The sequence below is a fragment of the Diabrotica virgifera genome, chromosome 5 (assembly GCF_917563875.1).
Source record: "Diabrotica virgifera virgifera chromosome 5, PGI_DIABVI_V3a".
Lineage (NCBI taxonomy): Eukaryota > Metazoa > Arthropoda > Insecta > Coleoptera > Chrysomelidae > Diabrotica > Diabrotica virgifera.
Genome location: NC_065447.1, coordinates 35,856,074 through 35,881,042, shown reverse-complemented (window position 1 = coordinate 35,881,042; position 24,969 = coordinate 35,856,074). Strand labels below are relative to the sequence as shown.

At 31.5% G+C, this 24,969-nt stretch overlaps 1 protein-coding gene across 1 annotated transcript in view; it reads left to right on the top strand.

Moving 5' to 3' along the window:
• The window catches only part of LOC126885683 (membrane-associated progesterone receptor component 1-like), an 85,943-nt gene that overhangs the window by 15,965 nt on the left and 45,009 nt on the right, over window positions 1-24,969 (top strand). Inside the window, exon 2 of the mRNA XM_050652386.1 lies at window positions 12,783-12,932. Coding sequence (XP_050508343.1) covers window positions 12,783-12,932 — 150 coding nt within the window. The remainder of the gene's footprint in view (window positions 1-12,782; window positions 12,933-24,969) is intronic.

The following is a 24,969-nucleotide window of genomic DNA, read 5'->3' as shown; positions in this document are numbered from 1 at the left end:
CTAATCCTCGTGCTTTAACTTTACTTTCTGAATCATTGTTGACGTCTTCTATTATTTCGAATAAGGCATTATATATTTCACAAAATTAAAATCTTAGAGGTTTCAATGCATCTATTCGACTTAACCATCTAGTAGTACTCCACGGTTTTAGTGTTAGTTGTGAAACATGTTTTTTTCAGAACTTCCCAACGCTTTGTAAAACCAGAAAAAAAGTGTACAGTTCTTGTATAATACAAAAAACTAGGTTGTTGTTTCTGTAGAAGACGCTGCGTCATTTATGACTAAGGTGGCATGCGCCGGGCACGTTAAACGCCCTCGGATAATTTTCAAATATTCTGTTTTGCACACCCTTTCTTATTCCTTTCATATTAACCCCGTTATCATAATTTTTCCAAATTTGACAAAATAAGTTCTGTTTAACCTTCACCAGTTAAATATTTTCGGCTGACTCTTGGTCCTATATATATTTTTAATTATTGAATGGCTCAATTTGTATTTTGATTTTATTGATTATGCCGCCCCCCTTGTGATGCCGCCTGATGCGGCTGCCTCACCGCATCATACCACCGCACGGCCCTGAGCGTACCTCACTGGAGTTCACGCCCTGTCTGCAGAATTGTTATAGAAATTGTTTTTTCATTGTTTAGAATCATTGTTTCATATACATTTTATAATATTAAACGATTTATACCAGTCAACACATCATGATATTTCTATAAATAATCTGATGTTCTCAAAAGCAAGTTTATACATTCGCTTTCAAATAATTTCAATCCTTGCAAAGGTTAACATTTTACCTAATTTTTATTATTATAAATCTTTCTCTGATTTTTTAGCTTACTGTCTTCAGATTTTTGTATCACTTCCACCGTGGAAGGATGCTTCAACCTTTATTAGTCCACAATTATAAAGCGATCCAAACTTCGTTTGGATTACCTCTTTTTGGTACAACTTGTTGTTACTTTTTGAACAACTGCTGTATCTTTTATTTGTTCTTCGTAGTAAAATCTCTTCTGTTAGACGAAGCAAAAAAGCACTAAAATCGGCCTTACCTCCGAAAAAAAAAGGACAAGACGGATCTTAATAATTCTTTTTGCATTCGATTCGTGAATGCGCCAGGAAACTTTGTGACCCCGAGCCATAATATAGAATAACAAAAATTATGTTTTTTGATGATACTCCTCAAAAAATAAATTTTTTCGCTAACACTATTAGGGATTATAAATTTCACAATCATATAATCGAAAATAATATTTTTCGCGGCGTTCATTGAAAGTTCTACTCTTAGCGGCATTTTTCGGAGTTATACTTTTCGTAGAATATTTACACTAATATTTTATTGTTTCCTTTTCAAAACTTTTCTTTTTTGTTATGTGAAAACTATTTTTTAAATGCATCTGTATATAATGTGATAGTATGAAAAATTAAGATATGCCAACGGTGTCGTATTTCAAATTTAGAACCAGTAACAAGCAGGCCACAGAATACTAATTTTGCTTGACAATGCGGGGTTGCCACCCCCTCCTGACCACGTGAAATACAAATTGCCTATTTCGATTTACCTTTATGTATTTCGATGTGAGTTACAGAATGCCAATCCAAACACGAAAATGACGCGATAGATATCAAACATTCCGATTTCAGATAATTACGATTCGACTTGGTCATTTCTATTCGATTTGTTAAAAGTTACAGAATAAGGCTGAATATGCCTACAACGAATACTGCAATTCTTTGGTCACGTGGTTCGCAGAGGTGACGACAGGTTGGAGAGATTAATGATTAATTAGAGAGTTATCAAGTAACTCTATGAGAATACGGTAACGTTATAATCAACATGTAAAATATACAGTAAAATAGCGTTACCGTATTCTCCTAGGGTTACTTGATAACTCTCGATTGTTTCTGAAAACCTTCGGGAAGAAGATCAAGAGGACGATCACAAACTAGATGGTCCGAATAAATAAAGAATTCAGCTGGAAACTCATTCTGCGAAGCTCTTAGAGTAGCTGAAGATAGAGACCCATGGAGAAACATTGTTAGGAATTCAAAAATGAATAACTATTTTCAATTTCGTTGCAACACGAAACTACAGCCGCATCATTATTCCAGTTCAATCAGAGAGTGCAGCAAGCACGTCTACCGGTTTCGAAACTTATTAGTCTCTCATCAGGAGGCACATATGCTGCTCTCTCTGACCCAACTAGGACAAACCCCGGCGTGCAGTCACGGATTGCAACTAAGGAAATGGCAGGGATGCCCTAGCGGCAGCTGCTAGCAAAAAAACTAAGTTTTCAATCTAATAGCACATACAATTTTTGACCCTTCGCTTCGTTGTCGAACGTGTTCGCTTCGTTTACTAAACAGATACGAAGCGAATACGTTCGATAACGAAGCGAAGGGTCAAAAATCGAGGCCCATGTTCTTTATCAATAAAGGGTGTTTCTAAACAAGTGCGACAAACTTTAAGGGATAATTCTGCATGAAAAAATAATGACCGTTTGCTTTATAAACATATGTCCGCAAATGCTTCGTTTCCGAGATATGAGATGTTGAACTTTTTCTTACAATCTGACGATTTATTTATTACTCTTATGCCCGGTTGCACCAACAGATTTTAGGCTTGAGTCGAGAATATCATAAGAATTAATATAATATAATTATAATATATTACAATAAGAATACCATAATATAATAATAGATATAATTGATAATAAGGTAAGAATCTAAAATTATGGTGCAACGTAAGTGATACTCAAGGAGGCCCTATCTGTAAGTAGAGCTTAGCTAAGCTGGAGCTTAAGATCTGTTGGTGCAACCAGGCATAAAACCGGTTGAGATATGCAAATGAAATTTGGTAGGTTTTTAGAGGTAGTTATTGTGCATTTTTTGACATACAATTAAAAATTTTATATTCACCTTTGGCGTGTATACGGGTAATTTGACCCAATATCAGTAGTAGTTTCACCAATTTTACTTATTATAGTTACAACAATGTTGTGATAATATATTAGATTCTTAATTATTTCACTTACAACTGGGTGATTTACATAAAATTAAGTTAGACTGTAACAGAATACTCGTCTTCTTAGTCTACATCTACTCAATGGTGCTACTAGTGAGAAGAATGGGAACTCCAATAAAAATGACAATAATTTTTAGTGGTGATTTTTTTTTCACAAATAATATTCTTTTTAGACAAGGCGGAAACGGCGGGTTCGTTGGAAAAAATATTCCCATGAGATTTTTTTGCATAATCACATTCGTGAGACACCCCAGAATAAGGTTCAAGAAGTCGCCCACGCGAAAAGTGGTCCAATTTTTTTTTAACAATTTTTTTAATCAAATTGCAAAAATCAATATTTGTGGCCCAGTGAATTTTTTTTTAGATTTTTAGGACCATTCTGGACAGAAAAGGTCTCTTATAATTTTTCTCTAAAGTTGATCGTGTTCGAGTTATATAAGCAATTTAAAATTTGAAAAACGCGAAAATGGCCATTTTTAAGACTTAATAACTCAGTTAAAAATGATTATTATGAAAGTCAGAAAGTGTCTTAATTAAAATAAAAACCCCCCCTTCATGATACTGAAGAAATTTGCGTCATTAATTTATTACTAAGATGATATTTTTAATTATTAATAATGAGTGGTAAGATCGTAATGTGAGTGCGAGTGAGATGCGCATTGGACTGGCTGAATGGCATCTCTTTCGCATTCATCATGGACGACTGCCTAATACGTGCATGGCGCTCATTATTTTTACTTAAAAATAACAGCTTAGTAATCAAATAATGACAAAAATTTCTTCAGGATCTTGTAGGAGGGGCTTTAAACTTTGATTTAGTCACTTTCTGACTTTCATAGTACCTAATAACTTTTAACCGGGTTATTAAGCCTTGAAAATGGCCATTTTTCGTTTTTTTCAATTTTAAAATGCTTTTGCCTCGAAAACGATTAACTTTAGAAAAAAATAATAAGAGACCTTTTTTATCCAGAATGGTCAAAAAAAAAAAAATAAAAAAAAATTGTTCCGGCCAAAATTATTGATTTTTTGCAATTTAATTAAAAAAAAATTGTTAAAAAAAATTTTAACCACTTTTTGCGTGGGCGACTTCTTGAATCTTATTCTGGAATGTCTCACGAATGTGATTATGCAAAAAAGTCTCATAAGAATATTTTCTCCAAAGAACCCGCCGTTTTCGCCTTGTCTATTTGGATTAACATATATCTATGTATTGTATAACCTTAATAGTCCAGAAAGCCACTGCGCATCCGCTAGGAAAAATATTCTAATTCGGATTTTTTGCACAATCTGACTCAAAAAGGACTCATTTTAACAAATTTGCATGTTGCCAGGACCAAAAGATGGTAAAAAATTTTTTAAACGTTTTTTTTTTGTTTTTTTCCTAAAATTATTTTTTTTGCATGGAACAAAGTTTTTTTAGGTTTTTTGGATCATTCCAAACAGAAAAGGTCTGTAGTGACTTTTCTCTAAAAATGATAGTTTTTGACATATAAGCGATTAAAAATTGAAAAATTGCGAAATCGGCCATTTTTAATTCTTAAAAACTATGTGAAAAACTGAAAATTTGAATGTTGCCAAGGTAGGTAGACATTCTTTAAACATCGATTGATAAAATCCCGAAGAGTTTTTTTGCAATATAATATTCAAAACTCCCTTGTTTTTAATTTCTAATCACGCGTGCGCGACACTATTTTCCACCGTTGCATGTGTAATAAGTATGGTGCAAATGAAAGGAATAAATTCGTTATTTCGTAAACCGGCTACTTTAAGAAAAAACCTGAAACAGGTCGATTTTTATGTTTAAGTTATGATGTTGTGGCATGTATGGTATACTAGTGACGTCATCCGTCTGGGCGTGATGACGTAATCGATTATTTTTTTAAATGAGAATAGGGGTCGTGTGGTAGCTCATTTGAAAGGTTCTTCAATTCTCTATTCAGTAATGTAAACATTTACATAATTATTTATACAGGGTGTCCAAAAAATTTTTATTAAATTAAATTATTTGACAAAAAAAGAAGTAGAAGGACACCCTGTATAAATAATTATATAAACGTTTATATTACTGGATAGAGAATTGAAGAACCTTTCAAATGAGCTAGCACACGACCCCTATTCTCTTTTAAAAAAATCATCGATTACGTCATCACGCCCAGATGGATGACGTCACTAGTATACCATATACCCCATAATATCGTAACTTAAAAATACAAATCGACCTGTTTCGGTATTTTTCCTTAAAGTTGCCGGTTTACGAAATAACGAATTTATTCCTTTCATTTGCACCATACTGTCGGTGGAAAATAGTGTCGCGCACACTTGATTATCAATTAAAAAACAAAGAAGTTTTGAATATTGTATTGCAAAAAACTCTTCGGGATTTCATGAATCGATGTTTAAAGAATATCTGCCTACCTTGGAAACATTCAAATTTTAAGTTTTTCACATAGTTTTTGAGGGTTAAAAATGGCCGATTTCGCATTTTTTCAATTTTTAATCGCTTATATGTCAAAAACTATCATATTTAGAGAAAAGTCACTACAGACCTTTTCTGTTTGGAATGATCCAAAAAACCTAAAAAAACTTTTTTCCATGCAAAAAAAATAATTTTAGGAAAAAAACAAAAAAAAAAACGTTTAAAAAATTTTTGACCACCTTTTGGTCCTGGCAACATGCAAATTTGTTAAAAGGAGTCCTTTTTGAGTAAGATTGTGCAAAAGATCCGAATTAGAATATTTTTCCTAGCGGATGCGCAGCGGCTTTCTGGACTATAAGAAAAGACAGTAAAAAACTGATTTTGTTTGAACTTTATATCCCTGTATTAAAACAATAATCGTTATAGCATAATTTATTTACTTTTCGGTATTAACTTTTAATAGCCGTTTTGGCAATTAAAACAAATCAAAACCAAAACAAAAAGTCATTAAGAAATTTAATAAGAAATAAATAAAATTTATGTCTTACTTATGTACATTATTATTATGTAATTCCAAAAAGTTTCCATTAGTATTTTAGTATCATTTTTCTCATCATGAAGTAATAACTACTTTAAAATTTCATCGTTTTCTTCGCTTCAAACATTGTAATGTATCTCACACTACTTTTGTTTTTCTTAAGGGGATAGGTGCAAAATTTTGGCTCCAATGCTATTTAAATGCATTCATTTTTTTCGAATCCTGAGAAAACTAATAAGTATTTTTGAAAAATTTAAACGCAGAATGAAAGATTACGTTATTACCTTGGGTAGAAAGTCGCTGAAAACTTATATTAGGCTATTGATTATGTTCAAAATAAGATAGCTAAAAGGAACTACAACGTTAACGGGGTTTTATTATTTTATATGGTCAATGGACATCTTTATATGAAAAAACCGCGGAGTGCTACCATTTAAAGGGGTGCGATTTTGAGAAATGGGTGAATTAGTCCCTGGGCACAGGTTACATTAGGGTGAGTTCTATGCACTTTTGGTACAAACATATCTATATAAAAATTGTTCCTGGTTAAATTTCCTATCTAAATATCACTTTTTAAAGTCAATGATGCTTTTTTTTACAAAAATATATTTAAAAGAAAAAGCACAAAGAAACCCAAAAGAAAGAAATTTTGCTTTTTGTCCCATAACTTTTGTCCACGAGGATATAGGTATAGACATTGCTTTACGAAAAAAGAACCTACATATTTCTTCTTTAAAATGTTGTTTAGTAGTGGTAATTAAGATTTATAGTTTTCGAAATATGTTTTTTCAAACTTGCCACTCACAGCAATTTTGGGCAATTTTCCTTGTTATTTCGCAAATATTGTTTTGTAACTTTTTTCTACGTAACTTTAAGTATATGCAATGGTACACGTAATAAGAATAGAAATCAATTACCTTTAAAATGGTCTACTGTATAACGTTGTACGACTTTTTTTTAAGAGATTACTGTTTTTCAAGGTTTTATATTTTTAACGATTTTTTATAATATAATATAAAAATAAAATAATATTATTATATAATATATTATATATTATATAATATTATATATAGTATATATAATATAATATTATACTATATATTATATACAGTGTGTCAATTTTAAAACTTACAATGGCTATATCTCACGAACAAAAGCTGAAAACGAAGAATGCTTGAAACCGTTTCTAGGATAGTAAGGGGGAACTAAAATGGCATGAAAGAGAACTCACCCCCATCAACCCCCTAGGCCCCACCCACCACAACCCAAAAAGTTTAAATTGCAAACCCCTACTTGTGATACATAATTGAAGAGGCTATAAAAAATGCTATCCAATGGTATAAACAATAATTATACAGGGTGAAGCAATAATTGTGAAACTTTGGCTTAAATGAAAAATTTAATGAGGTTTTGTTGAATTGCAAATTTGATAAAAATGTCAATTAAATAAATTTGCAAAGTGGGTTCCGTTGTTTTGTAAACAATAATACAGTCTATTTTCCAATTCTGCACGAAATTTGGCAAAAATGTTTTTCTAGTAATAGGGCGACATGCTTGAGTAATTATTTCTCGCAATTTCCCAAGTGATGCAAGTTAAGTTTTATAAACAACTGATTTAAGGTAAAAATAGCAAATTAAGTTTTAATTCAACAAAAAAAAGTTCGAGCGGACATTTACCATTTAAAATAATAGTCCGGGAGATAGCATTACAAATACAAAAGTCATAGTAAGCGAGCTGATATTAACACCCTGTATAATTAATTTTTATACCATTGGATGGTACTTTTTATAGTAGAATAGTATATAATGTTTTTCTATGGGGTTACGTTAAATCAGTTGTTTATAAAACTCAACTTGCTTCACTTGGGGAATTGCGAGAAAGAATTACTCAAGCATGTCGCCCTATTACTAGAACATTTGCCAAAGTTCGTGCAGAATTTGATAATAGGCTGTATTATTGTTTACCAAACAACGGAATTCACATTAAATATTTACTTAATTGACATTTTTATCAAATTTGCAATTCAACAAAACCTCATTAAATTTTTCATTTAAGCCAAAGTTTCACAATTATTGCTTCACCCTGTATAATTATTGTTTATACCATTGGATAGCATTTTTTATAGCCTCTTCAATTATATATCACAAGTAGGGGTTTGCAATTTAAACTTTTTGGGTTGTGGTGGGTGGGGCCTAGGGGGTTGATGGGGGTGAGTTCTCTTTCATGCCATTTTAGTTCCCCCTTACTATCCTAGAAACGGTTTCAAGCATTTTTTGATATCAGCTTTTGTTCGTGAGATATAGCCATTGTAAGTTTTTAAATTGACACACTGTATGATATAATACCTAATATAAAAAAAAATTATTTTTTACATTTTTTACGATTATTTTTGAAATTTCTCATTATAACTTTTTTTTCTTGTACATGAATACCTATACTATATATTGCTCAATAAAGAAGGCTTACTTTCTGTTCTTTAAAATGGTGTATCATCTACAGTTAAATATGTAATGGAAACCGAGTGATTTTTGATATTTTTTTACCTGTATTATTTAAAATTATTTCTTTTACAAAAATTACATAAACATTAGTCTTAGAAAACATCACTTTAGTTAAAATTATTTAAACGTTGACATTTAAAAATTTTTCAAAATCAAAGTCCATCTCTTCGTTTGCCTTATCTTCAATATCTTGCTCTGACACCGCAGTTACCTTAAAGTTCCCACAATTAGTACCCATGCACGTGCACCCTTTACATAATATTGAACAACTAATTCCTATCTTCCTACAACCGCAGTTTTTTTACATCCTTTGATACATTTACATACTATTTTTTTAAGCAAAGCTTGTGGTGCAGGAGCTTTGACAGTAAATATTGGAATTAATCCATATTTTGAAGTTTGCCCGGCCGAGTCAAGTAGATCCAAAGTATTACCTATAAAAAATAAGATTCAATCATAACACACAATCACATAAAAAAGTTAAAATGAGGAATTTAAAAAATTATCCTAAAATCAAAAAACGTTGCAAGTACTTATTACATTTTGAAAAAGCATATCTTATTCAAAAATAATCCTAGAATTTTTTATAATACACCATTTTAAAGTAAACAGAATAAGCTTTCTTTTTTATTATATAATATATACCTAACTGTAGAAAAAAAGTTATAATGGAAAATTTAAAAAATAATCGTAAAAAATATAAAAACTCGTTTAAAATATAAAGTCTTTAAAAGATAACCTCTTTAAAAGAAGTCGTACAACATTATACAGTAGAACATTTTAAAGGTAATTGATTTCTATTTTTCTTACATGTACCATTGCATATGCCTAAAGTTACGTAGAAAAAAGTTACATAACAATATTTGCGAAATAACAAGGAAAATTGCCCAAAATTGCTGTGAGAGGCGAACTTTGAAAAATCATATTTCGAAAACTGTAAATCCTAATGACCTCTGCCAAACATCGTTTTAAAGACAAAAAATGTAAGTTTTTTTTCTGTGAAGCAATGTCTATACCTATATCCCCGTGGACAAAAGTTATGGGACAAAAAACAAAATTTCTTTCTTTTGGGTTTCTTTGTGCTTTTTCTTTTGAATATATTTTTGTAAAAGAAAGTATCTTTGACTTTAAAAAGTTATATTTAGATAAGAAATTTAACCAGGAACAATTTTAATATAGACGTGTTTGTACCAAAAGTGCATAGAACTCACCCTAATGTAACCTGTGCCCGGGACTAATTCACCCCTTTCTCAAAAACGCACCCCTTTAAATGGTAGCACTCCGCGGTTTTTTCATATATAGAGATTCATTGACCATATGAAATAATAAAACCCCGTTAACGTTGTAGTTCCTTTCTATAGTACATAATCAATAGCCTATATGTTTACTTTAATAAATTACAGGGGTGAAAAAGAAAAGAAAATTTAGTGTGATTTTTAATTTCAAATATCTTATTCAAAAGAAACTTTGTTTATTATAAGTGACTTTCTACCCTCGGTAATAATGTAGTCTTTCATTCTACGTTTAGATTTTTCAAACATTTATTAGCTTTTTCAGGATTCGAAAAAAATGAACACCTTGACTGTGGTGATATTTTTCAAACTGTGGCACACAGAATGTGGTGACAAGATAGTGACAAACCAACAAGGCTACTAAATATTTGACACGGCTTCAGGAATATTTTGAGTTGTTTATTAAATAATATCGATAGTCATCATCATTCTCTTTGCCTTATCCCTATGCGGGGTCGGCTTCCCTAATTGCATTTCTCCACACAATTCTATCTTGGGCCATATCAATGTTAATCCCCTTTACCAACATGTCCTGTCTTATCGTCTCCCCCCAGGTCTTCTTTGGTCTTCCTCTCCTACTCCTTCCAGGAATCTGCACTTCAGCTATTCTTCGTATTGGGTGGTTAACGTCTCGACGTTGAACATGACCAAACCATCTTAACCTATGCTCTCTCATTTTGGCATCAATTGGTGCCACACCTAGACTTCCCCTAATATACTCATTTCTAATTTTATCCTTCTTTGTCACTCCACTCATCCATCTAAGCATTCTCATTTCCGCCACATGCATTCGCTGTTCCTCTTTCTTTTTCACTGCCCAATATTCAGTTCCGTACATCATAGCTGGTCTTATGGCTGTTTTATAGAATTTTCCCTTCAGCTTCATTGGAATTTTTCTGTCACACAACACACCACTCGCTTCTTTCCACTTCATCCATCCAGCCCTAATTCTACTGCATGCATCTCCATCTATTTCTCCATTACTCTGTAATACCGATCCTAGGTACTTAAAACTATTGCTTTTTACAATCATTTCACCATCCAAAGATACCATATTATTCGTAGTAGCTCCATCTTTAAATGAAAATTCCAAATACTCTGTTTTTGTCCTACTAAGTTTTAAACCTTTTTTCTCCAGAGATTGTCTCCACTGTTCCAGTTTTTGTTCTAAGTCTCTTTCACTATTTCCTACTAACACGACATCATCAGCATACATTAAGCACCATGGAATGTTACCCTGTATTTTCGCTGTTATCTGGTCCAAAACTAATGAGAATAAATACGGACTAAGCACAGAACCTTGATGCAATCCTACTTTCACATGAAATTTATCAGTCTCTCCCACACCTGTCCTAACACTAGTCGTTACTCCCTCATACATATCCCTCACAATCTTTACATATTCACCAGGGACTCCTTTCTTATTGAGTGCCCACCACAGAATCTCTCGAGGAACTCTATCATATGCTTTCTCAAGATCAATGAATACCATATGAGCGTTTGTTTCTTTACTCCTGTATTTTTCCATCAACTGCCTTATAATGAAAATTGCATCTGTTGTGATCTACCCTGCATAAAGCCAAATTGATTCTCGGATATTTCGGTCTCTTCACGTATCCGTCTATCAATTACTCTTTCCCATATTTTCATGGTGTGGCTAAGCAGTTTTATAGCACTGTAGTTTGTACATTGTTGTATATCTCCCTTGTTTTTGTAAACAGGTACCAGTATACTGCTTCTCCATTCGTCTGGCATTTGTCCAACTTCCATAATTCTATTAAATAGACCTGCTAGCCACCTTGTTCCTGTCTCTCCCAATGCTCTCCATACTTCCCCAGGAATATCATCTGGTCCTACCGCTTTTCCTTTCTTTATTTTTTGAAGCGCTTGAGCCACTTCCTCGTTGGTTATTTTGGTGACCATTGCTGCTACTGTCTCCGTTGACTCTACAGGCTGTCTGTCAAATTCTTCATTTAATAAGCTGTCAAAGTACTTTCTCCATCTCTTTTTGACATCCCTTTCGTGAACTAGTATTTTATTATTTTCATCTCGGATACATCTAATCTGATTAAAATCTTTTGCTTTCTTTGCTCTCTGTTTGGCTATTTTATATATCTTCGTTTCGCCTTCCCTGGTATCAAGTTGATCGTATAGGTTTGAATACGCTTCTGCTTTAGCTTTTGCTACTGCTACTTTCGCTTCCTTTTTGGCGACCATATACCTAGTTTTGAAGATCTATGTCCGATCTGGTTTCTTGCCACTTTTTATATAATTTTCTCTTCTCTTTTATTTTTCCTTGTACTTCATTTGACCACCACCAAGTCTCTTTATCCTCAATCGATAATGTAATCGAAATAATATCGATAGTGTATTTGATAAATAATTGATTTAAGACATGAAATTAATAAAAAGGTATTTATTGTTTATTATTTATGGAATATCCAAATAGAGAATAGACCAGGATATATTCTGTGATCCAAGTATTTTGTTGTTAAGTGTCCTCAAAATTTATCTAATCGTTTCATAGTAACAATATATTTATATTATTAAAAAATAACTTTTTCTTTTTTATCCAATATTAGTTTGTATTGTATAGTATATAAATTATTGTAATCACCGAATACATAGTTAGTGAAAAAATAATTATATTAATTAACTGCATTAATAATGAAAGCGATTAAACAAGTCTAACAAGTAAAGGTTGTCCAAGAACATTCAAAAGCCATCCTCTAAGTTAATGATGACAATACCATTGTCAACTAATCTCCATACCAGTGAGAATTTTACTACACGATATTGCAGCGTAAAGAAAGAAAAACTAGAAATAATCGTAAAATATTTGCGCCTACGCTCTTAATTTTTACTTATTTTTTCAAAAACTATGGTAATAATAGTTGCTTTCTCTTAACAAATTATCACCAAAAAGTAAAACATTCTGAACAAAAGATTCTTTATGATTTTATGCAAAATACTTTTTACAAAAATATTTTTCCGATTTTTCTGTTACAGGTGGTCCATATTCACCTTTTGGAGGCAGAGATGCTTCTAGAGGTTTGGCTACTTTTGAGGTTAATGCTGTTAGTGAGAACTACGATGACCTGAGCGATTTAAGCACCATGGAAATGGATTCGATAAAGGAATGGGAGTCACAATTTCATGGTGAGCTTATTTTAATTTAAAATAATATACATATAGGTCATGATACTTATACCTACTTTGTTTTTATGATCATAAGTATACCGAACGCCTACCTACTAAAAGAGACCCTTCTCTGTCACCCAGCGCTCCAAAAGCGAAAGGGCCGCTGTAAGGCCGAGTAACGCTTCCTATCCTAAGCGCTACTTTCATTGATTCACAGACTGTCAGCAAGGAGGCTTCCTGTCTCTTTTCCACATTTGCCCTTTTCTTTATTGTAGAAAAGTTTTGGGAGGAACCTTGTTCCAGATGGTCAGTGAAAGACCCTGAGCCCCTGTGCAAATTGATCCTAAGCGAGACACAACCTGCACCGACGAACTGCGTAGACAGTTTTGCGCATCCTACGATCAGTGCATGCGTTCGCAGGTCTCGCTTGGGAACGTTTGTCATCGGCGTACAGTTTTCTTGGGCCGTGGGACGCGTGACTCACCGCCAGATGTTTATTTTTACTTGTTTTTGTTTGCGAGATGGACGTATCTGAAATGAATACGGATGGTACCTAAGTACAATTTATTGTGATAAATAAAAATTATTAGCATGGTCAACACCCCGAGTGAAAACTGCGTTGTCTTTGTTATTAAATTCTGATAACGTTTGGTAGACTAAATAAGCGGCGATACGAAATTAATAATTAAATTAAATTAATAAAGTTATGCCTTTACAAAAACACATTATTAGAAAAATAAGGTGAAAAATGATTCATGTTACTTAAAACCGTGATCGATAAAAATATCGTATTACCGTCAAATTCAACTTGTTGGCATATTACATTTTTGTTTATGCTTAAAAATTGAAAACGAAATATGCAGATAGTGTTATTTTTTATGACCGATCAGTAGCGGAGGGATTATTATTAAAATGATTGCGATTCGGGAATGAATGTCAGATTCGGGTTCAGCATAATCAAAACTAAAATAAAAACATTTTTTATCAAAATAAAATGTTGAATTCACCCATATTCTTAACAATATTTATACAAAACAATTGTTATTGTTTAAACAATTAATAAACAATTAGCGGCGAAATTTGTGAGTAGAACTTTTTACTTTAACATATTTATAAACTAACAAAAAAAGTTTTAGAAAAATATAACCTTGTTTGATTTTTTCCGAAACATTGTATCTTTTCGTTCTAATTGCACTCCCCTATAAGATATTTTTAAAACGTTACTATGTAGTTACAATTAAGGAAATACCGATTTTAAGTTACCTACTCAATTCAGTACAATGATCAGATACATCAGTATTTTGTAATCAGTATTTGTACTCAGTACCACTGAGAACCGGTATCAAAAGTAACCGTTACATATCCGCACTGATTTTGCCCGTCTCTATTCGCCACGTCGTCGATAGCCAACGGTTGGGTTGGGTTGTGTTCAATATGCGGTGCGCTAGAAAAATAAATGCACGGGTCACCCGTCCCGCCGGCGCAGGTTGTGTCTCGCTTAGGTTCAATTTGAGCTGGGCCTTATCTGTCTACTCATATCCTGCGCCTCCTGTAGAGCGCATCATGCAGTCCTGTACTTCTACGACAGATTTTCTGCTTCTTGGAATGGTTCATGTACTGTGTGCTCCACATCGTCATGATAATTTTCGGTCAGCTGTTCTTCAAAATGTGTTTTTAGTCCAGGGCGGATCTGTTTTGAGATGGACGTTGAGAGGTGACTCAAATTTTTTTGCAGAAATTGCTTGAAAATAAATCAAATAATAATATTTGAGTTATCCTCCCTCTCAAAAAGGTCCGGAACATTGTTTAAATAATCAAAATGTCAAAAATTGAAGGAAAAATTCGATTTTTTTCTTCGTTTTTTCATTATAGCTTTAAAAGTATTCATTTCCGAGAGAAGTTGTACTGACATAAAAGTTGCGTATTTAAATTTCCTACAATATAAAATTGGTTATAAATTTAAAAAATAGTCACCCTAGTTGCAAAATAGCAATAATTGCGAAAAAACCATACAAAAACAAGTATTCGCATTTTACGTTTTTGAACCATTTATGCTACACTTAGGACCTTCATATTTCACCCAGAAAAACTTTATGATACAGTAAAACAATACTGTAAATTTCTTTAAGATCGGTTTAATATATTTTGCAAAATAAATTTTGCAATCCAGCTTTCGCAAAAAAAATTCATTTTTTCAAAATGTTACAGGACTGGAAATAAAGCAGATAGCAAGTTAAATTTTTTTTTGCTTATAGAAGTGTACTGTACCTTTCATATGCAATTTTCAAAATTAAAATCGATTAATTACCACGGCGTCAGAAAATTTTTGAAATTAACAATAATTTTTGGTGTTACGTGCAGGACAGCGGTGTTCGATTCACACAAGTTGATTTCCACCAAAATTTCTTCCAATCTTTATCTAATATATTATTTTCTTACTCTATATTTTGTTGTATTTTAATATTTTAATTCAACAAAAATCAAACTAATTTTATTATTGTTTGTGAAATATTGTTTAAACAATTGCATATGTTTAAAAAAAATAAACTTTTATTATTTAAGTTAAAATATATGAACAAATAAAGTTTTTGCTAATAGAAGTGTTATTTCAAAGGATAGAGTGTGTTTTTATTTTGCAATAAACAAATTTATTTATTTATATCGAAATGTAATAAAAATTAAAATGTATCAATCATTATCAAAGGTCATTGCAATGCCCAATCAGAGCAAACTATCCGCTGTCCTGCGCGTAGCACCAATAATTAATGTTTATTTAAAAAAATTCATGACGCCGTGGTGTTAATCGATTTTAATTTTGCAAAATTGCGAATGGAAGGTACAGTACACTTCTATATGCAAAAAATTTTTCAACTTGCTATCTGCTTTATTTTCAGTCCTGTAACATTTTGAAAAAATGAATATTTTTTACGAAAGCTGGATTGCAAAATTTATTTTGCAAAATCTATTTAACCGATCTTAATAAAATTTACAGTGTTATTTTATTATGTCATAAGGTTTTTCTGGGTCAAACATGAAGGTCGAAAGTATAGCATAAATGGTTGAAAAACGTAAAATGCGAATACTTGTTTTTGTATGGTTTTTTTCGCAATTATTGCTATTTTGCAACAAGGGTCACTATTTTTTAAATTTTTAACCAATTCTATATTGTAGTAAATTTAATTACGCAACTTTTATGTCAGTACAACTTTTCTTGAAAATGAATACTTTTAAAGTTATAATCAAAAAACCAAGAAAAAAATCGAATTTTTCCTTAATTTTTTGACATTTTGATTATTTAAACAATGTTCCGGACCTTTTTGAGAGGGAGGATAACTCAAATATTATTATTTGATTTATTTTCAAGCAATTTCTGCAAAAAAATTTGAGTCACCTCTCAACGTCCAAATGTACTACTATTTTTACAGATGAGCCCTGGTCTATTTGTAAGTTTTCTTAATTCCTTTAGTGTTGCTGGTTATTTCACCGTTTCTATTCTTGAACAGCTAGTTTTTGGTTTATATCCTTGTATCATTTGTTTAATACATATATGTGCACTTCGGATTTCGTCTTCTCTAAAATGTATTTTTATGTCCATTAATTGTTTGTTTATGTGTTTCCTCTTTTTTTGTCTACAGTTTATCAGCTATTCGTCTTTTGTTTTCAAATGTCAGTTTCTTTCTCTAGTTCGCTTAGTCAATATATATTGTATGTGCTTCATTTCGTTCTTTCATTACCGCCTTACACTTATCATTAAACCATTGGTCACCTTTCCCTTCTTTAGTTTCTAGCATCTATTTTGGTGCAGTTTATGTAGTTTTAGTTATTAGATTTTCTAGTGTTCTTTCTTTATTTCTTGCACATTTAGTTAGCATTTTAGTTGCACACTCTTTATTTCTTCTTCAAATTTCTTTTGAACTTCCGGTCTTTTCCGTTTTCACGGATCTAGAATTTCTTTTCTTGGTTGATTCTCTTTTGGCTGTCGGCTGAACCTACGTATGACTTTTATGGGACCTAGTAGGTGGTTTGAGCCGCAGCGCATGCACCTCGTCTACTTTTTTCTTCAACAATGCTGATCGCTTTTCAAGATGTAGTCTATTTAGTTCACGACATCTTCTCCAGCGGATATCCAGGTGCTTTTGTCGGGAAATGGGGTAGAACAGATGACCATGTTTTTACTAGCTGCAAAGCCAATAAGGTTGGGGTTTTCATTTGTGACTCTATGTAGACCATCACATACCAGGTAAAAAGTTAATGAATCATGAACCAACATGAGAAAGCTTCGTTTAAAATGGAAAAAGACAATCACACAATCTACAATTTCTCATACACAGATGTAATTTTACAGAACATATCAATATTTTTTCTGATGACAGACACATTTTTCATTACCCTGTATATCAGCGGTTCTCAATCTGTGGTACAGCTGGTTCCTAAAAAAACTGATACGACTCTTAGTAACATTTGATCATTTTGAGCAGTGTATTTTATTGGTTTGACATTATATTATATTTATTATTATTATTATGACAGACAAATAATAAAATAAACAACAAACAACTGATTACATATGTTAATTCATAAATTGTAATAATTATTAAGATCTAAATTTTGATATTATTTTGAATTCTTGCAGTTTTCGCATCTTCAAAAGGATTTTATTCTAATCTCTCCAAAAGCGTACGATCTTCATGAGCGGTAGATATTTTTGGTCTTCCAGAACCTTGCTTTCTTTCGAGAGTTTCTTGTTCTCTCCATCTTTTATTAATATTAAAAACTGTTGTTCTGCTTACGTTAACAGTGACTGGCAGATAGTGACCAACCATCTTCTAGTTTCGTTACAATTCTTGCTTTTAGTTTTTTGCTAGCATGTGGATCCATTTTTTGAGGTTAAACAGAATAAGTTATCTGACAAATTTTAAGATTTGGTAGTGACAGTGACAGTATGTAAATAATAAGTATTTATCCTTCAAAATACACTGCTCAATTTTCTACAAAATACGCTTTAAGAGTCGTATCAGTTTTTTAGGAACCAGCTGTACATGTACCACTGGTGGTACATATCATTATTTGAGGTGCTACACAAAGCGCAAAAACAGCCAAAATCAGCACCATTATTAGTTAATTAGATTACCTAGCTAGATAGGTATTTCAGTTAGGTGGTACCAAAAATAATCAAAAGTATTTGGTGGTATATGACTCAAAAATATTGAGAACCGCTGCTGTATATTATAGAGATACAGACAATGCTTGACCAAAACTTGTGATAAAAACGTAGATACTAATACACACAAAAACCACGATGAAACGAAGTTTCGACACATCTACATGTTAAATAAATATAATCGAGTTGCTTGTCTTTTACCTTGAACAAGGTCCCTCTTAAAATATGGTACAACCTCTGTCTCCTCACGTTCTAAACAGGTTTATAATAGACCAGGGCGCATCTGTAAAAATATTAGTACATTTGGACGTTGAGAGGTGACTCAAATTTTTTTGCAGAAATTGCTTGAAAATAAATCAAATAATAATATTTGAGTTATCCTCCCTCTCAAAAAGGCCCGGAACATTGTTTAAATAATCAAAATGTCAAAAAATTAAGGAAAAATTCGATTTTTTTCTTGGTTTTTTGATTATAACTTTAAAAGTATTCATTTCCGAGAAAAGTTGTACTGACATAAAAGTTGCGTAATTAAATTTCCTACAATATAGAATTGGTTAAAAATTCAAAAAATAGTTACCCTTGTTGCAAAATAGCAATAATTCTGAAAAAAACATACAAAAACAAGTATTCGCATTCTACCTTTTTCAACCATTTATGCTACACTTAGGACCTTCATATTTCACCCTGAAAAACTTTATGATACAGTAAAACAATACTGTAAATTTCATTAAGATCGGTTTAATAGATTTTGCAAAATAAATTTTGCAATCCAGCTTTCGTAAAAAAATTCATTTTTTCAAAATGTTACAGGACTGAAAATAAAGCAGATAGCAAGTTGAAAATTTTTTTGCGTATAGAAGTGTACTGTACCTTTCATTTGCAATTTTGCAAAATTCAAATCGATTAACACCACGGCGTCAGGAATTTTTTTAAGTAAACATTAATTATTGGTGCTACGCGCAGGACAGTGGATAGTTTGCTCTGATTGGGCATTCCAATGACCTTTGATAATGATTGATAAATTTTAATTTTTATTACATTTCCATATAAATAAATAAATTTGTTTATTGCAAAATAAAAATACATACTCTATCCTTTGAAATAACACTTTTATTAGCAAAAACTTTCTTTGCTCATATATTTTAACTTAAATAATAAAAGTTTATTATTTTTAAACATATGCAATTGTTTAAACAATATTTCACAAACAATAATAAAATTAGTTTGATTTTTGTGGACCTAAAATATTAAAATACAACAAAATATAGAGTAAGAAAATAATATATTAGATAAAGATTGGAAAAAATTTTGGTGGAAATCAACTTGTGTAAATCGAACACCGCTGCGCGCTGTCCTGCGCGTAGCACCAAAAATTATTGTTTATTTCAAAAATTTTCTGACGCCGTGGTAATTAATTGATTTTAATTTTGAAAATTGCAAATGAAAGGTACAGTAAACTTCTATAAGCAAAAAAAAATTCAACTTGCTATCTGCTTTATTTTCAGTCCTGTAACATTTTGAAAAAATTAATTTTTTTTGCGAATGCTGGATTGCAAAATTTATTTTGCAAAATCTATTGAACCGATCTTATTAACTGTATTATAATGTTTTTCTGGGTGAAATATGAAGGTCCTAAGTGTAGCATTAATGGTTGAAAAACGTAAAATGCAAATACTTGTTTTTGTATGGGTTTTTCGGAATTATTGCTATTTTGCAACTAGGGTGACTATTTTTTAAATTTGTAACCAATTCTATATTGTAGAAAATTTAATTACGCAACTTTTATGTCATTACAACTTTTCTCGGAAATGAATACTTTTAGAGTTATAATCAAAAAACCAAGAAAAAAATCGAATTTTTCCTTCAATTTTTGACATTTTGATTATTTAAACAATGTTCCGGACCTTTTTGAGAGGGAGGATAACTCAAATATTATTATTTGATTTATTTTCAAGCAATTTCTGCAAAAAAATTTGAGTCACCTCTCAACGTCCATCTCAAAACAGATGCGCCCTGGACTATAATGTTTTAGACAAATTACAAATTAAATTCTATGTTCCAAAATAACCTCGCAGCAACTACTTGATGATTTCCTTAAGTTCCCCAACTAAACTAAAAAATTACCAGGTCATTATAAAAATTACCGTTAGCGTCGAGTCTGGGTTAATAGGTGCAAGCTGTGAACGCTGAACGCGACTCGCGACTCGAAATCAACCTTTGCACTTGATCGCCCGACATTCGTCGATACACGCAGTTTCTAAATATTACTTGCATTTTAGTAGATATCAATTTTTACTAATTTCAAGGATCAATCTAGTTTTCGATAGTTTAAAAACTTTTGGAAAGTATCTATGTTTTTATACAGGGTATCCAGAAACTCTCCTGACAAACGAAGACTGGATAAGCGAGCGGGAGGCACCCCCAAAATGACCAGGTACTGACCACTTAAATACAAAAATGAGGATGTACGACGCTATTCTGAAACCAATTTTAACGTATGGCTCCGAAGTGTGGCAAATGACAAAAAAATCCGAAAATAAGCTGCTTACCACTGAAATGGATTTTTTTTAGAAGATCTGCCAGAATATCGAGATGGGACCATGTTCGAAATGAACAGATCAGAGAAAAAGTAGGTAAGCAGAAAACAATAGTGGACGAGGTACAACGAAACCAACTTACCTGGTATGGACACGTCCAACGAATGGGAGATGAAAGATTACCAAAAATTACAATGAGATGGATACCGCCAGAAAAACGGAAAAGAGGAAGGCCACCGACCTCCTGGAAACAAGGAATTACAAAAGCCATGTCAGAAAGAAATCTTCAAGAAAATGACTGGCTAGATCGACAGGCTTGGCGATTGGGTACCGGAAGGCGTAGAACGCTATAGAACCGGTTATATATATATATATATATATATATATATATATATATATATATATATATATATATACATATATATATATATATATATATATATATATATATATATATATATATATATATATATACTGACCACGGAGAGGTGAATGGCCAATTTTAGACATACTGCATGTTTTTGTCGGTGCTGGAAACGAAAATGAGATTTATTATGAATTTGATGTGGGGCAACATTGTCAAAATCGCAATTTTACCCTAAAAATAAAAAAAAAATAAAATCACGTTTTTTTGCGTTTACCTCGCTACAACTATGTTCCATTTTAATATTTTTTTCTAAGGTTTGTACACTATATTATGTTGCTCACTTTTTTGAAGACAATGGTATCTATCTTAAGCTTCTAGTGTTATTCTGGTAAAAGTTATGAATTTTTTAAAGTACAAGGTGCAGATTCGTGAATTGCAAAGATTAATCACAAAACTTGAGTGGCAAAACTTTGAAATTTATCTTATTAATAACGTATATTATGTTAAAACATAGAGCACAAAGAAGTTTTCTGGAAAGTTTTACTTACAAATGTTTTATAAAAAAAATGGCGCAACTTTTAATATAGACGTTATACATCCCCAAAATAACGCTTATTTTTCGAGATACTGACCATGGGCGGTAAATGGCTAATTTTGGTCTTATTTTATGTTTTGGATGGTGCTGACAATGAAAAAGACGTTTATTTTTAATTTTATGTGAGGGAACATTGTCAAAATCGCAATTTTAACCTAAAATGAAAAAAAAAATGATGAAGCCACTCGCTACAACTCTGTTGTATGTATTTTAATATTTTTTTTCTGAAATTTCTACAGCATAATATATTTCTCACCTTTGTGAAGACTATGAAAGCAACTCAAGTCTTTTAGTCTTTTCTTCATAAAAGTTATGAATTTTTAAAAATCAAAGGTGCAGATTCGTGAATTGCAAAGTTAAATCGCAAAAATTAAGTGGCAAAATTTAAAATTTATCTATTTGATTACGTTTATGTTAAACCATAGAGTTCAAAGAAGTTTCATGGGGAGTTTTAGATCTCGATGTGTTATAGAAAAAATATGGTGCAACTTTTAATTTTAAGAAAAACGTGGTTTAATTTTTTTTATTTTTAAGGCAAAATTGCGATTTTGACAATGCTCTCCCACCTAAAATTCAAAATAAACTTGATTTTCGTTTTCAGCACTATCAAAAACATAAAGAAAGATAAAAATTAGCCATTTTTTTTGTTTTTATTTACAAAAAATTGTACAGCACTTACAAGAAAAGAGATATTTGGATAATTCAAAAAGTAGAATCTTAGGAATATCTCCAGGATAATACAAAAGGAGTATGTAACAAAATCAGCCATCTAATTTTTCCACGGAATTTTTTAAAGTTAGGAGAAAATACAACGATTCCATCCATCCGTATAATGCAATCTAACCAAAAAAAATTTACATGTTACCGAAATAATAAAAAACGACACCAAAACATGAACCTATAAACTTATGCAAGAATCTTGAAAATCGGAGTACAAATAATGAAGTTATAAATTGTCAGACTTAATCAAAAATTTTGGGTGGCGGAATTTTACGCCGGTAGAAACAGTGAATAAAAAGTCTTATTCAAGGACCTGACTGGAATTAAAAGTGGAGCAATGTACTAACTGTATAAAACATTACAACGTGAAAGTAAAGTGAGATTTCATAGCATTATTTCTATACTCAGATATACGATATCATCACTAGCATTTATCTTTTTGTTAAAAAACTTTCTTGATAATTTACAAAATATAGGTTGAATGGTAGACATTTGCACTCCAATGTTAACTAATAAAAATGCTATATATAACAAGTAAACAAAGATAAGAAATCATTTAGTCATATTATCAAATAATTAAATATAACTACTCCAGATAATAATAATATTATAAAACACATCAAACTTGCCATGCATTACTGTGGAACTTATTGTGACTAGACTAGATTTGGTCAACAGATAAATTCAGTTTAATTGAATACACTCTCGGATAAAATGTCATCATTTTAGTAAGTGACATAATTCACCAAAAATCAGTATATATTAATAGTAACAAGTTATTGATGAAATTTAACGCATGAATAGTCCAGGTTATGAGGCCGTTCCCGTGTGAAAAATACCGTTTCTGATTCGGTTTCTTTGCGGAGTCTTGTTCAAAACTATTCCTATAAATAAATCTGAAGGGTGCCTGACAGAAATTGTTTAAACAATTTTTTAAAACAAATTATAAAACTCACCTTTTTCTATTCTTTAAAACATTTTTTAGATTTTTTTTATATTTAGATCTTATCGTTTTGTTGAAACAAAAGTTTGTAGTTTTAGAGTTATAGTGGATGAAAAATCTGAAAAAATGCGAAAATACACATTTTCGACGCTTGAATGTAAATGATTATTTTTGAGGTTGTCAAGTGCCTAAATTGAAGTTTAAACGTTAAATTTCAAGACTGCTTATTTCAATTTAGACCGTTGTTTTTAAATTGTTAATTATGCGCGCCCACTTGATTATTAAGCCGTAGCGACGCGCCGCAATATATAGTGCGTCTTTGTCGCACTTATCCTATTTGCGCCAAAAATTCCCAACAAATACTTGGCATTTATTAACATTTCGTAGTTTTTTTAAATAATTTATACCTATAGTAAATTAATTATTGACAATATGCGTAAATACGCCAATCACAATGTAATAAGCGTATCGTTATTTTATTTTTTTAATGTAATCGATAATGTAAAATACTTATTTATTGAATGTTTATTTGTATATAATATGTTACAGTTGATGTGATAAATTCGGCCTGTATTAATAATTACCGGTAAATATTAATAGTAACCGTAGCAGCTGGTTAATATGATTAATAATGCCTTTATATTTAGATTTACCGGCTATTATTAATACTTTCCTAACAATTCTGGTTAATGTAATAAAAACGCATTTTGGGCTTCACTATTGTTTATTTTTGAAATTTGATAATTTGAAATATTCGTCCAAAGAAAGTCAGGAAATGGATAAACTGACTAATTTTAAGTAACTTTTCTTCTATAGAGTTTTTTCACTAAGTCAATACTTTTCGAGTTATTTGGCAGTGAATATGTTCATTTTTTCAACAAAATAACCACGCTTTTAGACGGTTTTTCGCAAATAACTCAAATAGTAAATATTTTGTCGAAAAAACATTCTTAGTAAAAATATAGCCTGTAAAAAATTTAAAAAAATGGTGTATATGTTACAGTTCAAGTTGATTATCCAGTTGGAGTTGACTCCAACTAGTTGGAGTCAACTCTAACGGCTGGTTTCAGTAAAAGTTGATTATGAATATAAAATGAAGATTTATATTCAACATTTACTAGTAAAAGTAGACTCCAACTAGGAAAAGTATACTCTTCCCAATGCCATTTAGTAAAAGTTGATTCTGATTCACACAAACAGCCGATTCTAGAAATTAAATGTTATTCAATATGTTCAAATTAGTCTAGGCTGTATAGTCGCCCCCGTTAGGTAAATTACTCCGATTCGAATTTTTTGCACAAACTTACTCAAAAAGAGGTCCTTATAACAAATCTACTGGGTGCCAGGCAGTACCTTGATCGATAAATTGTTTAAACAATTTTTTTTAGATAAATTCACAAAAATAATTTTTTCACTTCGAACAATTTTTTTTTAGATCATTTGGGTTATTCTGAGCAAAAAAAAGGTATTTTGTGATTTTTCTCTAAAATTGATTCTTGTCGAGTTATACGCGATTTAAAATTTGAAAAATGCGAAAATAGCCATTTTCAAGGCTTAATAACTCAGTTAAAATCCATTGTTATGAAAGTCAGAAAGTGACCAAATCAAAGTTTTTGGCCCCCTATACAAGATCCAGCAGAAATTTTTGTCACTATTTTATTACTAAGCTTTATCTTTAATTATTAACAATGAGCGCTAAGTGCGTATTAGGCGGCCGTCAATGGTGAGTGCT